The 16,087-nt window shown below is 49.9% G+C and overlaps 1 protein-coding gene across 1 annotated transcript in view; it reads right to left on the reverse strand.

Moving 5' to 3' along the window:
- Positions 1-797: 797 nt before the first annotated feature.
- LOC140398729 (uncharacterized) overlaps positions 798-16,087 on the reverse strand; it is an 86,161-nt gene continuing 70,871 nt past the window's right edge. The window contains exons 10-12 of the mRNA XM_072487745.1: positions 8,393-8,467; positions 5,827-5,863; positions 798-1,195 (exon numbers count right to left, since the gene is read on the reverse strand). Coding sequence (XP_072343846.1) covers positions 1,138-1,195; positions 5,827-5,863; positions 8,393-8,467 — 170 coding nt within the window. The 3' untranslated portion in view covers positions 798-1,137. The remainder of the gene's footprint in view (positions 1,196-5,826; positions 5,864-8,392; positions 8,468-16,087) is intronic.

The raw sequence follows: 16,087 nt of genomic DNA on the forward strand, positions 1-16,087 counted from the left end.
GAAGTGTTGTTGCAATTGTATAGGGTCTTAGGGAGACCACATCTGGAGCATTGTGTCCAGTTTTGGTCTCCTTATTTGAGGAACGCTGTGGGGGCATTGGAGGCGGTTCAGAGGAGGATCACCAGACTGATTCCGGGGATGAAAGGGTTGGGTTTATACTCGCTGGAGTTTAGAAGGATGAGAGGGGATCTGATCGAGGTTTATAAAAGGGATTGATAAAATAAACATAGACCAAATGTTCCCCCTTGTGGGGCAATATAGAACAGGTATAGGTTGAGAGACGGTGATATAAACTGAGATGAGGAGGAACTACTTCTCGCATGAACTCGCTGCCCCATAGTGCGGTGAAATCGGAATCATTAAATGGTTTCAAGAAGGAGATAGATACATTTCTGAATGAAAAAACAGGTTACAGGGATATGGAGAAGAGGCAGGGAGGTGGATTTGAGATCATTTATATAGAACCATAGAATCCCCACAGTGCAGAAGGAGGCCGTTCAGCCATCGGGTCTGTACTGACCCTCTGAAGGAGCATCCTAACTTAGGCCCACTCCCCCATCCTATCGCTGTAATCCGCCTAACCGACAGGTCATTTTATCATGGCAAATACACCTAACACCGTGCTGTACCTGTCCTGGGAGTGTTTGATGGGGACAGTGTAGAGGGAGCTTTACTCTGTATCTAACCCCGTGCTGTACCTGTCCTGGGAGTGTTTGATGGGGACAGTGTAGAGGGAGCTTTACTCTGTACCCATTCCTCACATTGCACAAGAAACTCATCAAGAAAATAAAATTAAATTTTTCTCTGCTGTGACAATCCTTAATTATCCGGAATGTTCAATTTATTTATTTCCAAATGAGCATAAGTCTCTGGATGATAAAAAGAGCGATGGCACACTGAATCACTATATTGTACTCTGTAACAAGATACAAACTGTACATTAAATGACAGCTGCCATTTGTTGCCCTCGCACACATTAATCCATTGGTTCCCCAACCCTGTGCGACAGCAACAAATTGGCCAGTTCTGTAGATGTTCAACATCGATTAACAGATGGGAGGCTTCCTATCCCCTAATATACTCAGCATAATGATAAATATCACAAACTACTCCTACAATGATATTTATTGCAGATGTTTAGAACTTGCTCCCAGTGGATGGGGTAAGAATCGACTCTCCTGCCCGCAGCCTGCATCTGAAAGAGGAGAAAAGTTAGGTAAAACATACAGAATATTACAAAGTATTTACAGTAAGCAATTTGCTCCAGTAAATTCCTGCCAATGTTTATGCTCCAATTGAGCTTCGTCCCAGTCTACCCTCTCGAACCCCATGAATATATCCTTCTGTGTCGATATGATTCATCTGTGTCAATACGATAGGGCAGCACGGTAGCACAAGTGGATAGCACTGTGGCTTCACAGCGCCAGGGTCCCAGGTTCGATTCCCCGCTGGGTCACTGTCTGTGCGGAGTCTGCACATCCTCCCCGTGTCTGCGTGAGTTTCCTCCGGGTGCTCCGGTTCCCTCCCACAGTCCAAAGACGTGCAGGTTAGGTGGATTGGCCATAATAAATTACTCTTAGTGATCACAAAGGTTAGGAGGGGTTATTGGGTTACAGGGATAGGGTGGAAGTGAGGGCTTAAGTGGGTCGGTGCAGACTCGATGGGCCGAATGGCCTCATTCTGCACTGTATGTTCTATCTCAGTCACATTCTCACCACCCTCTGGTTGAAGGCCCTGAATTCCTGATTGGATTTATTAATTTTATTAATTGATTGGAAATGGGCCAGCAATAATTGCCCATTCCTAGTTGTCCTTGTAAGGCCATTTCAGAGTCAACCTCATTGCTGTGTGTCTGCAGCCAGACCAGGTAAAGACTAAAGGGACATTAGTGAATCACATGGGTTTTTGCGACACTCGACAATGGTTTCATGGACAACAATAGATCCAGATTTTTATCAAATCTGCCCCCAGCATTATCCAGGGTCTCTGGATTAATAGTCCACTGACAATAATGCAGTATCACTGCCTCCCCAATATATGGGCACAGGTACGGCAGGCAGTAACAAAGGCAAATAATATGTTGGCCTTCATAGCGAGAGGATTTGAGTCTGAGAGTAGGGATGTTTTGCTGCAATTGTATAGGGTATTGTGAGCAGTTTTGGTGTCCTGATCTGAGGAAGGATGTTCTTGTTATGGAGGGAGTGCAGCAAAGGTTTACTAGGCAGATTCCTGGGGTGGCGGGACTGTCATATGAGGAGAGACTAAGTGGGTTAGGGTTATATTCATTGGAGTTTAGAAGAGTGAGAGGGGATCTCATAGAAACTTACAAAATTCTAACAGGATTAGACAGGATAGATTCAGAAAGAATGTTCCCGATGGTGGGGGAGTCCAGAACTAGAGGTGATAGTTTGAGGATAAGAGGTAAACATTTTAGGACTGAGGTGAGGAGAAATGTCTTCACCCAGAGAGCAGTGAATCTGTGGAATTCACTCCCACAGAAAGTAGCTGAGGACAAAACGTTGTGTAATTTCAAGAAGGAATTAGACCTCGCTCTTGGGGCTAAAGGGATCGAGGGATATGGAGGGAAGGCAGGATCAGGGTATTGAACTTAATGATCAGCCATGATCACAATGAATGGCGGAGCAGGCTCAAAGGGCCGAATGGCCTCCTCCTGCTTCTATTTTCTGTGCAAGTTTCTCTGTATACTGTTGTATATTTCTGGCCCCTGGTTCTTGTCCACCCACCCCAAAGGTTGAAACCTCGAAGTCTACCCGACTGAAACATTTTGCGATCTGAACTACCTCAATTAGATTATCTTCAGTCAAGGGAGGGAGGTTCAGAGAGGGATGTGGTCTTTACAATTTAAAGTTGCAGTATAAGTTTTACATAGTGTGGGGAATGTATTCACCAGATAGGTGATATGCCTTTAAGGCTTGGTGTGATATGCCTTTAAGGCTTGGGTTGTAACCCTGGTGGACTCCGCCTCTGGCTCCGCCTCCCCGGGGCTGTATATAATGTTGCGTCCAGTAGGTGGCGCTCAGCTTGTACTGAAGTCTCTGGCTAGCTAAGTTCTTTGCGTATTAAAGCCTTCATTCACTTGATCTCTCAGTCGTGTCATTATTGATGGTATATCACATTGTTTCATAATTTTTTATAATCTCTACATCTCTGTAAAGAGATTGTTTCTGTCCGTTCGTCAGGCACTGACTTTGAAAGGAGGCCTCAGCTCTGCATAAGACACGGAACCAGATCATTCAATAGCAGGAACCTTTCCATATTCTTCTACATTGAACTGCCCCTCGCTTGACTCAATGTCTTGGGATATTTCATTATGTTAAAGGTGTTACATAAATAGATGTTGTTGTTGTTGGTGATGATGCCCTGGCCACGATCCAGCCTCAACCATTACCGCCAAAGGGCAGTTAGGGATGGGCAATAAATGATAGTCTGGCCAGTGACTCCCACACCTCGTAACGGAATAAATATTTTTTAAAAACACAGATTAACCAAACATTCAACTTATTACCATAGGATCAAGGGAATGGACAGGATCAGTAAAGAGCAGTGTGCCCCCTGGGGAACACCACTTCACACAGCACCTCTCATAAAGATTGCACACGGACTCAACCCCACCCTTTGCTGGGTTGTCCATTCTGTACAATTCACCCTCTGCTCTGTGCCTTACCCAAATCTCAACTCTCTCTCTTCCGCAATCCTCTTTTCACCCATGAAGATTCCCAGTCTCTGCAGCTGCCTAATCTGAGTGTAGCTCCAATGCCTTGATGTCTTGCTCGTGAGGTGGTGCCCAGAATTACACCCCGTGTCCCAACAGGACCCATTCAGCACTGCACTGTTGACCTCTAACCTTTCTCCTTTCCAACCCTGACCTTGTGCCCCCTCTGTCCCTCGTCCAGCACCCCCTCCGTGCCTCCTGCAGCACCCCCTCCAGTGCCCCCTCTGTGCCTCGTCCAGCACCCCCTCTGTGCCTCCTCCAGTGCCCCCTCTGTGCCTCCTCCAGCACCCCCTCATTGCCTCCTCCAGTGCCCCCTCCGTGCCTTCTCCAGTGCCCCCTCCGTGCCTCCTCCAGCACCCCCTCCGTGCCTCCTCTAGCACCCCCTCCAGCATCCCCTCCGTAGCCACTGGAACATGGTATCTTAAAGCAATTCCAGGTTTATCCAAGTTACACAGCTCATCATATAATCAATGATCAGAATCAATCAACTTCACCACCTGTGGTAAACCACTGATCATACACGACATGTATTACGGTACACTGTCATTGTACTCCAGTTATTACAGTAAATCCCAGCCTGCTGGCTCCGCCCAGCAGGCTCTGGACAAAAGTGTACGCTCTCCTGCACTGCCCCCATTCTTGGGTCCAGCTGCAGGAGGCTTTACATCCAGCACAATAAAGCCACAATAGTTCACCATTTGTCGCGTGGTCACTAATGGTACATCACCACCATTAATGTCACAGATCTTGATCAAATCTGTCAACACCCGGCAAAATCAAATAGCCTCAAATAGGATCAAACAGCCTTAATGGGAAAAATGTGGAAAGGTTCCTGCTATTGAATGATTTTGTTCAGTGCCTTATGGAGAGCCGAGGCCTCCTTTCATAGTTGGTGCCTGACTAATTTACAGCAATAATCACTTTGCAGAGATGTATAAAGTTCACAGGAATGTTACAATGTAAAAATATTAGCAAGTCACAAAGGGGGACAGACGGCCAATGACCTAAGGCTGGTTCAAAGAGGTACTGAGGCAGAGAGGTTTAGAGAGGGAGTTCCAGAGTCTGGGGCTCAGCCAGCAGAAGGTCTATGGTGGAGCGATTCGGAGTGGGAATGCCCAGGTGGCTGAATTCGAGGAGCGTAGATGTCGCCAAGGGCTGTGGAGTTGGGTGAGGTTACAGAGGTTACAGAGTTGGGTGAGGCCGCGGAAGGATTTGAAATGAAGGATGAGAATTTTTAAATCGAGACATTGCTTGACCAGGAGCATGTATAGGCCAGTGAACAGAAGAGGGCGGCACGGTAGCCCAGTGGTTAGCACAGTTGCTTCATAGCGCCAGGGTCCCAGGTTCGATTCCCGGCATGGGTCACTATCGGTGCGGAATCTGCTCGTTCTCCCCGTGTCTGCTGGGTTTCCTCCGGGTGCTCCGGTTTCCTCCCTCAGTCCAAAGATGTGCAGGTTAGGTGGATTGGCCGTGCTAAATTAGCCTTAGTGTCCAAAGAAAAAGGATAAGTGGGGTTGCTGGGTTACAGGCATGGGGTGGAGGTGTGGTCTTCAGTAGGGTGCTCTTTCCAAGGGCTGGTGCAGACTCGATGGGCCAAATGGCCTCCTTCTGCATTGTAAATTCTATGATAGGGAAAGAGTGCCCAGTTAAGACACTGGCAGCAGAATTTTCGACGGCTTCAAGGTCACGGAGGGTAGAATGTGGAGCCCAGAGAGCAAGAGTGTGTCGGAGTGACCGAGTTTGGAGTTAACGATATCGTGAATGACTCTCAGCAGATAAACTGAGACAGGGGTGAAGTCGGGCAATGTTCGAGAGGTGGAAATAGACAGTCTTAGAGGTGAAACGCCAATTTCTTCTGAGAATAGTACAATTTAATTCACAATATGAAGCACTTTGTCACATTGATAGAGTCAGGGCCTTCCTACTTCGCTGTAGCTCATAAAGAAAAATTCAAAGGGCTGAGTTCCATCATCTAAATGTCATCGTCCTTCTGTGATCTAAAAAGAATCATCACAAAGAGCTTTGTCAGCAGCCACACAAACACACATTTGTTAAACATCTTAAAACTCAGCAAAATAATCTTTACAAAATACCGTTTGTGCGTTTTGCCTCGACACCGGAATCTTCTGCCTGCAGTGACAAATGAGACGTAACAACGGCAGGTTTTAGTCATTTAATTATATTGAACATTTGTTCATGTAACAAAGCTCGAACGCTGAGCTAACACTGACTCTGAACTCTCCCTGTTTCAATCACCCAGTTGCTGTACCTGGCACAAAGGGACTTCATAGAAAATAGATATGTCTCTGAAAATAAATGGAGTATATTTGTCAAAGTAATAGAGTCAAAATGAATGTTACAGGATATCCCTAGAGCGATGTACACAGCGTTCCATATGTGTGTGTGTGTGAAGGAGTGTGCACAGCATTCTGTATGTGTGTGAAGTGGTGTTCAGTGTGCATGAAGTGTACACAGCACCCTGTGTGTGTTTGTGAAGTTGTGTGCAGTGCTCAGTGTGCATGAAGTGGTGTACACAACATTTTGTGTGTATGTGAGAGAGAGAGAGAAGTGTCGTACACAGCATTGTGTGTGAAGTAGTGTACACAACGTTCTGTGTGTGCGCGAAGTAGTGTACAGTGTTTGGTGAAGTGTGCACTGTTACCACACCATGGGCAGGGGCACAGTCAGTTCCAACCGCACACACCCAGAGTCCCAACATAAGTAAATTAACCCAAGAATTTGTGCATTCTCCTGAGATCTTTAATCCTTGACTGCTCCAATGAGTAACAGGCAGCAGATTTATAAGCAAAACATTAAAAACTTTATTTATAACAGGAGTAAAAGCTGAACATATAATGGAACAATGGTCTACTAGTCTAACTATTCTCAACAGCCCGCCCCACCCTCCATCCAGATACATACAAGACAGACACACGATGAAGGGGTAGGAAAGGTTAAAAAAATAACAGGGATTAAGAGGTATGAGAGATTTCAGGATCCCCACGGCTCAGGTTATGGTTTTTGTTGTCCGCGATCTTCCAAGGACATGAAGTGTTGAACCTCTCGCTTGGTTTGCCTTTCCTAATGGTTGTCTTCAATCAGAACATGGAGGCGGTAGAATTCTCTCCAGAGAGTTACTTGCATTTGTTACTGACAGTCTAACTCTCAGACCCACTGAGGTAATATTCGCACTCTTCATCTGAGGACTTCACTAGGTTTTTAAACAACCCCTTCTTCCTACAGGTCACGCTGGGCTAGTTCCTTCTGCAGAGAAAATGGTCTTTAGCCACAGGTTATCAGAAGTGGAACATTCACAGGCCGGCTGGAGGATACTTTAATTGCCAGCCTTAGCTGATAGAAAGGGTGTTTTACATCACCAGCCCTCCCAAACAGATATAAAATTCTCACAGACCTGACAACTGCCTGATGGCTTTTAAATAGAAATGACTCCAACAGGCTTTGCTGAAACCAATTTAAATCACCAAGCTTAGAGAGAGAGATTTGCTCCGTGCTGCCTTCCAGGTCGAAAGCCTCAAAACAAAACCACTTTACAAAATGGTTTGCCTGTGGTCTTCACAACATTCTGGAGTGCGTGACCAATCATCAGTGAAGATATGAAACATCTGGAATTCCAGAAGAGGTGATTGGCTGGTACCCGAGTCCATCAAAATGACATCATGGGCTATGCCACAGAGCATACTGAAACACAGGAGTCTGCCGGATCCATCAACATAGCAACTTGCAGCAGGGTGTGGGGGGGGGGGGGGGGTCAACTCAAAACCAAAAGTCTGTAAGGTTGCGCAGGACAAAAATTATAAAGAAAAACACAAAACATGCAAGGATTTAACAAGTTTGAAACAGACAGTACACAGTGTTCTGTGTGTGTGTGAGAAGAGCTGTACACAGTGTTCAGTGTGCATGAAGTAGTGTACACAGCATTTGTGTGTAAGAAATAGTGTACACGGCCTTCTGTGTGTGTGTGTGTGTCTGTATGTGTGAAGTCATGTACAGTGTTCGGTGTGCATGAAGTAGTGTACACAGTGTTCTGTGTGTGAAATAGTGTACAGTGTTCGCTGTGTGCGAATTAGTGATGTGTGTGTGAAGTGGTGTAAACAATGTTCTTTGTGTGTGCATTAAGTGGTTGGTGTACAGTGTTCTATGTGTGTGAAGTCATGTACAGTGTTTAGTGTGTGAGAGACGTGTGTACAGTATTCTGTGCGTGTGTGTGAAAAGTGGTGTACAGTGTTTGATGTGTGTGTGTGAGTGAAGTGGCGTACACAATGTTCTTTGTGTGTGTATTAAGTGGTTGGTGTGTACAGTGTTCTATGTGGTGTATGTCTGTGAAGTGGTGTACACAGTGTTCAGTGTGTGTGTGAGAAGTGATGTGTACAGTGTTTGTGTGTGTGTGAAAAGTGGTGTACAGTGTTTGGTGTGTGTGTGTGTGCGAGTGAAGCAATGTACAGTGGTGTGCGTGAAGGGGCGTACACAATGTTCGGTGTGTGTGAAGTTACAAAATGACCATTCTACATTCATGAACATTTCTCAGATTAACCATGTTCTAATGTGGCCACAAAGGTATGTCTACAACTTTGTTAAACATCCACTTGCTTTACTAATTTTTACACCAGAGTGTGACTGAATTTGGGATTGTGAACTCACTCAGAATAATGGCTACTCCCACAAAGAACGCAGCAACAGCAAAGATCAGGCCCCCTTTTCGAACAGATTCATAATCTGCATAAAAATGGAGAAAGGATTAATTCATTTCTAAAGGATCTAAGCTGCTTCTGAATGGCTTCAGGTACTTACCGGAAAGTACTCAAGATTAATTTATGTGCAGAGTGAGTGTTATGTGTTAGCAAATGTGTAAGCTGGTGTGTGTGTACGGTGTGTGAGAGAGGGTGTGTGTGTATGAGTGCATGTGTGAGAAAGTGTGTGAGTGTGCTGTGTGTGAGAGTGTGTGCTGTGTGTGTGTATTGTGTGAGAGTGTGTGCTATGTGTGGGAGTGTGTGCTGTGTGTGAGTGTACTGTGAGAATGCATGTGTGTGAGAGAGTGTGTGCGTGTGAGTGAGTGTCTGTGAGTGTGAGAATATGTTGTGTGCAAGAGAATGTGTGAGAGAGTGTGCATCTGAGTGTCAGTGTGTGTGCGTGAGAAGGTGTTTGTGTGTGAGAGTGTGTGTGCTATTGAGAGAATGTTTGTGTGTGTGTCCACGATCATGTTTCTGAAGGTGAGATGATCCATAAAGCACTGAAACTCTTATTTCTATAATGTTTGATTTTGTTTGGCGGACACATTTAAAATAGCTGACAATGTGGTGGAGCGATTCTCAGACTGCTGGCCAATGAGATTTCTGTGGGTTGTCCTGCATTGAATCATAGGGAGGTTGGGACACTGACGCATATTGTGGAGTTTCACTTAATATCTTTGAGAGTCCTCTGGGAGCCTGGGTGTCTAGGCGCGTATCCAGGTAAGCAAATAGTGCAACAGGCAGAATTCTCTCTAAATAACACCAGGGATTCAGCTTTTGGATCCTGTGGAGTTGTCAACTCTGGTGGGATTGTTCCAAGAGATTTCATCTCACAAACTCCCAACTTCAACCTGATGCTATTGGTCACTGAATGTCTCTAATTGCAGAGCCAATAGGAAAGCAAACAGATTCTTTGCTACCTTATTGGACAATTAATGACTCTCAATTGAGCAATTTTTCCCCTTGTCAGATATTTTCAGATCACGATGAATAAATGATCAGCAAGGAGGTCATCTGCTCTGTCTGGATAGTGCAGTCTCATATCTGATATTAAACCAAATCTCGATTTACAAGTCCGATTGTAAAATATGCCAGCTGAAGTGACTGTGGAGAGAGGGGTGAAGACAGAGCTTTGCTGTGTGCCCACTTGTCCTGTACGGACCTGACACTCCGAGGTTGAGATAACTCAATGAGAGAGACGTCTCCATTTGGACCCTGTGCAGGAATCTTAAACCCAGTAGCGGGCTCCAATTTACTGATGTTTTCAGAATAAGGGAATGGGGTAGTGTACAGGTAGTCTGATGGTGGTGGGGAGGGGGGTCTGATGGCGGTGGGGAGGGGGTTTATCTGATGGTGGTGGGCAGGGAGTCTGATGGTGGTGGGCAGGGGGTCTGATGGTGGTGGGAAGGGGGTTTCGCTGTTGGTGGTGGGCAGGGGGTTTCGCTGTTGGTGGTGGGCAGGGGGTCTGATGGTGGTGGGCAGGGGGTTTCGCTGATAGTGGTGGGAGGGGGTTTTGCTGATGGTGGTGGGGAGGGGGTTTCGCTGATGGTGGTGGGGAGGGGGTTTCGTTGATGGTGGTGGGCAGGGGGTCTGATGGTGGTGGGCAGGGGGTTTCGCTGATGGTGGTGGGCAGGGGGTTTCGCTGTTGGTGGTGGGCAGGGGGTCTGATGGTGGTGGGCAGGGGGTTTCGCTGATGGTGGTGGGCAGGGGGTTTCACTGATGGTGGTGGGCAGGGGGTTTCGCTGTTGGTGGTGGGCAGGGGGTTTCGCTGTTGGTGGTGGGCAGGGGGTCTGATGGTGGTGGGCAGGGGGTTTCGCTGATGGTGGTGGGCAGGGGGTTTCGCTGATGGTGGTGGGGAGGGGGTTTCGCTGATGGTGGTGGGCAGGGTGTTTCGCTGATGGTGGTGGGGAGGGGGTTTCGTTGATGGTGGTGGGCAGGGGGTCTGATGGTGGTGGGCAGGGGGTTTCGCTGATGGTGGTGGGCAGGGGGCTTCACTGTTGGTGGTGGGCAGGGGGTCTGATGGTGGTGGGCAGGGGGTTTCGCTGATGGTGGTGGGAGGGGGTTTCGCTGATGGTGGTGGGCAGGGGGTCTGATGGTGGTGGGCAGGGGGTTTCGCTGTTGGTGGTGGGCAGGGGGTCTGATGGTGGTGGGGAGGGGGTTTCGCTGATGGTGGTGGGCAGGGGGTTTCACTGATGGTGGTGGGAGGGGGTTTCGCTGATGGTGGTGGGCAGGGGGTCTGATGGTGGTGGGGAGGGGGTTTCGCTGTTGGTGGTGGGCAGGGGGTTTCACTGATGGTGGTGGGAGGGGGTTTCGCTGATGGTGGTGGGCAGGGGGTTTCGCTGTTGGTGGTGGGCAGGGGGTCTGATGGTGGTGGGCAGGGGGTTTCACTGATGGTGGTGGGCAGGGGGTTTCGCTGATGGTGGTGGGCAGGGGGTCTGATGGTGGGCAGGGGGTTTCGCTGATGGTGGTGGGGAGGGGGTTTCGCTGTTGGTGGTGGGCAGGGGGTTTCGCTGATGGTGGTGGGGAGGGGGTTTAGCTGATGGTGGTGGGCAGGGGGTTTCGCTGATGGTGGTGGGGAGGGGGTTTAGCTGATGGTGGTGGGCAGGGGGTTTCGCTGATGGTGGTGGGGAGGGGGTTTAGCTGATGGTGGTGGGCAGGGGTCTGATGGTGGTGGGGAGGGGATTTTGCTGATGGCGGTGGGCAGGGGTCTGATGGTGGTGGGCAGGGGGTTTCACTGATGGTGGTAGGGAGGGGGTTTCGCTGATGGTGGTGGGCAGGGGTCTGATGGTGGTGGGCAGGGGGTTTCACTGATGGCGGTGGGCAGGGGTCTGATGGTGGTGGGCAGGGGGTTTCACTGATGGTGGTAGGGAGGGGGTTTCGCTGATGGTGGTGGGCAGGGGTCTGATGGTGGTGGGGAGGGGGGTTCGCTGATGGTGGTGGGGAGGGGGTTTTCGTTGATGGTGGTGGGCAGGGGGGTCTGATGGCGGTGGGGAGGGGCTTTCGCTGATGGTGGTGGGGAGGGGGTTTTCGTTGATGGTGGTGGGCAGGGGGTCTGATGGCGGTGGGGAGGGGCTTTCGCTGATGGTGGTGGGGAGGGGGTCTGATGGTGGTGGGCTGGGGTCTGATGGTGGTGGGGAGGAGGTTTCGTTGATGGTGGTGGACAGGGGGTCTGATTTTGGTGGGCAGGGGGTCTGATGGTGGTGGGGAGGGGGGTCTGATGGTGGTGGGGAGGGGGTTTCACTGACAGTGGTGGGCAGGGGGTCTTATGATGAACCTTAGAACCTTAGTTAGGCCACACTTGGAGTATAGTGTTCAATTCTGGTCGCCACACTACCAGAAGGATGTGGAGGCTTTAGAGAGGGTGCAGAAGAGGTTTACCAGGATGTTGCCTGGTATGGAGGGCATTAGCTATGAGGAGAGGTTGAATAAACTCGGTTTGTTCTCACTGGAACGACGGAGGTTGAGGGGCGACCTGATAGATGTCTACAAAATTATGAGGGGCATAGACAGAGTGGATAGTCAGAGGCTTTTTCCCAGGGTAGAGGGGTCAATTACTAGGGGGCATAGGTTTAAGGTGCGAGGGGCAAGGTTTGGAGGAGATGTACGAGGCAAGTTTTTTTACACAGAGAGTAGTGGGTGCCTGGAACTCGCTGCCGGAGGAGGTGGTGGAAGCACGGACAATGGTGACATTTAAGGGGTGTGGTAAACCACTGTTGCACCTATATTAGGTGATGTACGGTAGGACCTGTACTACAGGTAAGGCGGTAGTCCCTGCCTGCTGGCTCCGCCCAGTAGGCGGAGTATAAATATGTGTGTCCTCCGTGCACAGCCATTTCGCCAGCTGCAGTGTGAGGCCACACAACTTAGACCAATAAAGCTTCAGTTGTATTCAACTCTCGACTTTGTCCAATTGATCGTGCATCAAGAGGCAGCTTGACAAATGCATGAATAGGACGGGAATAGAGGGATACGGACCCCGGAAGTGGAGAAGATTTTAGTTTAGACGGGCAGCATGGTTGGCACAGGCTTGGAGGGCCGAAGGGCCTGTTCCTGTGCTGTACTTTTCTTTGTTCTTTGTTCTTTATGGTGGGGAGGAGGTTTCGCTGATGGTGGCGGGCAGGGGATCTGATGGTGGTGGGGAGGGGGTTTCAATGATGATGGTGGGGAGGACGTTTCGATGAATTTGGTGGGGAGGAGGTTTCGATGATGGTGGTGGGCAGGGGGTCTGATGGTGGTGGGGAGGGGGTTTCGCTGATGGTGGCGGGCAGGGGGTCTGATGGTGGGGAGGGGGTTTCGCTGATGATGGTGGGAAGGAGGTTTCGATGATGATGGTGGGGAGGGGGTTTCGCTGATGGTGGCGGGCAGGGGGTCTGATGGTGGGGAGGGGGTTTCGATGAAGATGGTGGGAAGGAGGTTTTGATGATGATGGTGGGGAGGGGGTTTCGATGATGATGGTGGGGACGAGGTTTCGATGATGATGGTGGGGAGGGGGTTTCGATGATGATGGTGGGGAGGGGGTTTCGATGATGATGGTGGGGACGAGGTTTCGATGATGATGGTGGGGAGGGGGTTTCGATGATGATGGTGGGGAGGGGGTTTCGCTGATGATGGTGGGGACGAGGTTTCGATGATGATGGTGGGGAGGGGGTTTCGATGATGATGGTGGGGAGGGGGTTTCGATGATGATGGTGGGGAAGGGGTTTCGCTGATGATGGTGGGGAAGGGATTTCGATGATGATGGTGGGGAGGAGGTTTCGATGATGATGGTGGGGAGGGGGTTTCGATGATGATGGTGGGGAGGGGGTTTCGATGATGATGGTGGGGAGGGGGTTTCGCTGATGATGGTGGGGACGAGGTTTCGATGATGATGGTGGGGAGGGGGTTTCGATGATGATGGTGGGGAGGGGGTTTTGATGATGATGGTGGGGACGAGGTTTCGAAGATGATGGTGGGGAGGAGGTTTCGATGATGATGGTGGGGAGGGGGGTTTCGATGATGATGGTGGGGAGGGGGTTTCGATGATGATGGTGGGGAGGGGGTTTCGCTGATGATGGTGGGGACGAGGTTTCGATGATGATGGTGGGGAGGGGGTTTTGATGATGATGGTGGGGAGGGGGTTTCGATTATGATGGTGGGGAGGGGGTTTCGCTGATGATGGTGGGGACGAGTTTTCGATGATGATGGTGGGGAGGGGGTTTCGATGATGATGGTGGGGAGGGGGTTTCGCTGATGATGGTGGGGACGAGTTTTCGATGATGATGGTGGGGAGGGGGTTTCGATGATGATGGTGGGGACGAGGTTTCGATGATGATGGTGGGGAGGGGGTTTCGATGATGATGGTGGGGAGGGGGTTTCGATGATGATGGTGGGGAGGGGGTTTCACTGATGGTGGTGGGGAGGGGGTTTCGATGATGATGGTGGGGAGGGGGTTTCGATGATGATGGTGGGGAGGGGGTTTCGATGATGATGGTGGGGAGGGGGTTTCGATGATGATGGTGGGGAGGGGGTTTCGATGATGATGGTGGGGAGGGGGAAACATATCTTTCTTTGGACATTCTGCTACTGTACATTTTACCTGAGTTTCATTGGCAGCCGTGTCCCCGAGATTCATCTTCAATTTCTGGACACTTGAACGGTTGGAAGCCCAAATATAAAGAGGGAACTGTGGGCAGAGAACCTGAGATCAGCCAGCCTGGAATCCCCAATGCCTTCTTCCTGCTTACCGCTGTCTGCAAGGGATTTTCCTTGCGCGCCGTGGTGGGATTCCGCAATGGATGCGGCGAGCAATTCAAACTTCCGTTTACTTCAGCGGGACCAAAGGATCCCACTGGGATGTGGGGCTGGAAGATTCTGACCCAAGAAGCCTTGTTTGGAAGAGGTACCTTTGGGCGAGGACAGCTCAGAATGTTTATGCCAATTGACTTTTCAAAGGATTCAGTGCAGATTAATCACGGCGCCCCAGTCTGTGTTTCTCGGCTGGGGGGCCGTTCGCTAGCGGCAGGATTCGCTCTTCCCATTGATGCCACCCAACGCCACCGGGAAACCCACGGGCAGGTTGCGCTGCCAGCGGGAATAGAGATTTGCGACGGTCGGAGAATTCCATCCATTACCTGTGGCAGGTCACTGTGTTTTTCACATCATACGGCCAATCCCCAAATGCCCTTGAGATCAGCCAGCTTCCTGAGCGGCTGCAGTCCGCCTGATGCAGGTACACCCACAGTGCTGTTAGGGAGGGTGTTCCAGGATTTTGTCCCAGCGACAGTGAAGGAATGGCGATATATTTCCAAGTCAGGATGGTGTGCGACTCGATGGGGAAATGTTGTTTTCGTGCAGCCCTCTGAGCTGCCCTTGAACGTTTAGATAGAGTTGAACTATGGTGAAGATTAGCTTGAGAGACACAATGCTACTCTCCAGCATGTCAGTGTAATCCTGGGAAGGGAGGAAGCTGACAAACAGTTGCTCCAAAATGGGAACCAAGGTGGGGTAGATTTTAACTTTGTGCCTCCTGAAGAACCAGCCATATCAAATCTATCGCCCAACCTACCCCTGGCCCAACTCCCCTTTCTGCCAAAGTCAATGGAAGGAAAAATTGAGGGGTGTTGTCTACTGTTGCCTGGCTTGCCACCTGTTGGAGACAGGCATCATCTACCCCAGCGACCCCCCCCCCCTGCCCCGCCCCAGCAAAGACCAGTCAACAGGCCAGAGCCAGAACGAGGACGTGGTGAAGGTGGGTTGGAGCCAGGTATCAGGAGCAAATCTTGTCCGTGTCCATGTTGCCAACCCTGTCGATACGCAGGACATTGGCAGTGCAGAGGCTACACTGGTTGAGAGATGGAAAAGAACAGAGAGCGATGGTGAATCATGTTTCTGGAGACAAGCGTGCAGTTGTACTCTGCCTGGGAGAGTAGTGCAGATTCAATCGGAACTTTCAAAGGGAAATTGGGAAGAAAACATTGCAGCGATGTAGGGAAAGGGCCAGGGGGGGGGGGGGGGGGGGGGGGGGGGGGGGGGGAGTGAAGATAATTAAATATAACTCTTTCAAAGTGCTGGCTCGCGCCCAGGGATCAGGGCTAGAGGGCTGGAAGGCCTTTATTCCATGTAGTAAGATAATGGAGTTAGTGACGGGACCTTACCCAGGCTGGGATCAGCTCCTTAATACAAAGTGACACCACAGATTAATTTTACTGAATCTGTCCTAAATCATGTTTGTTTTGGACAACGAACAGATTTTTTTCCCCAGCTGTAATGCACTCACACAATTCACTTTTAGATATTTGCACTCGTTTGCCTGAAACTGCCTTATCGCGCTCAATTCTCTCCCTTTCAACCCTGCAGGCAGTGAGTCATTGGTTGCTCGGCAGGCAGCAGGCAGGCGGGGAGGTAGCCATGTTGTTTTCAAGGTCACGCACCATCGTCAATGACACTGAAAGTGACCCAGAAAACAAAACCCCTTCAACAACGTCTCGCTCAGGGTCTGAAAGGAGGTCACTGGGAGGCGCTCGCTGGGGTGATCTTGATGACGTGTTTGGTGTGTGGCCTCATTTTATCCCCCATGTGCCGTGCCTCCAGAATGGACTCCCGTTGCCAGGCAACAGTGTGCTGGGAG

This window comes from Scyliorhinus torazame, chromosome 21 (genome assembly GCF_047496885.1).
Source record: "Scyliorhinus torazame isolate Kashiwa2021f chromosome 21, sScyTor2.1, whole genome shotgun sequence".
Lineage (NCBI taxonomy): Eukaryota > Metazoa > Chordata > Chondrichthyes > Carcharhiniformes > Scyliorhinidae > Scyliorhinus > Scyliorhinus torazame.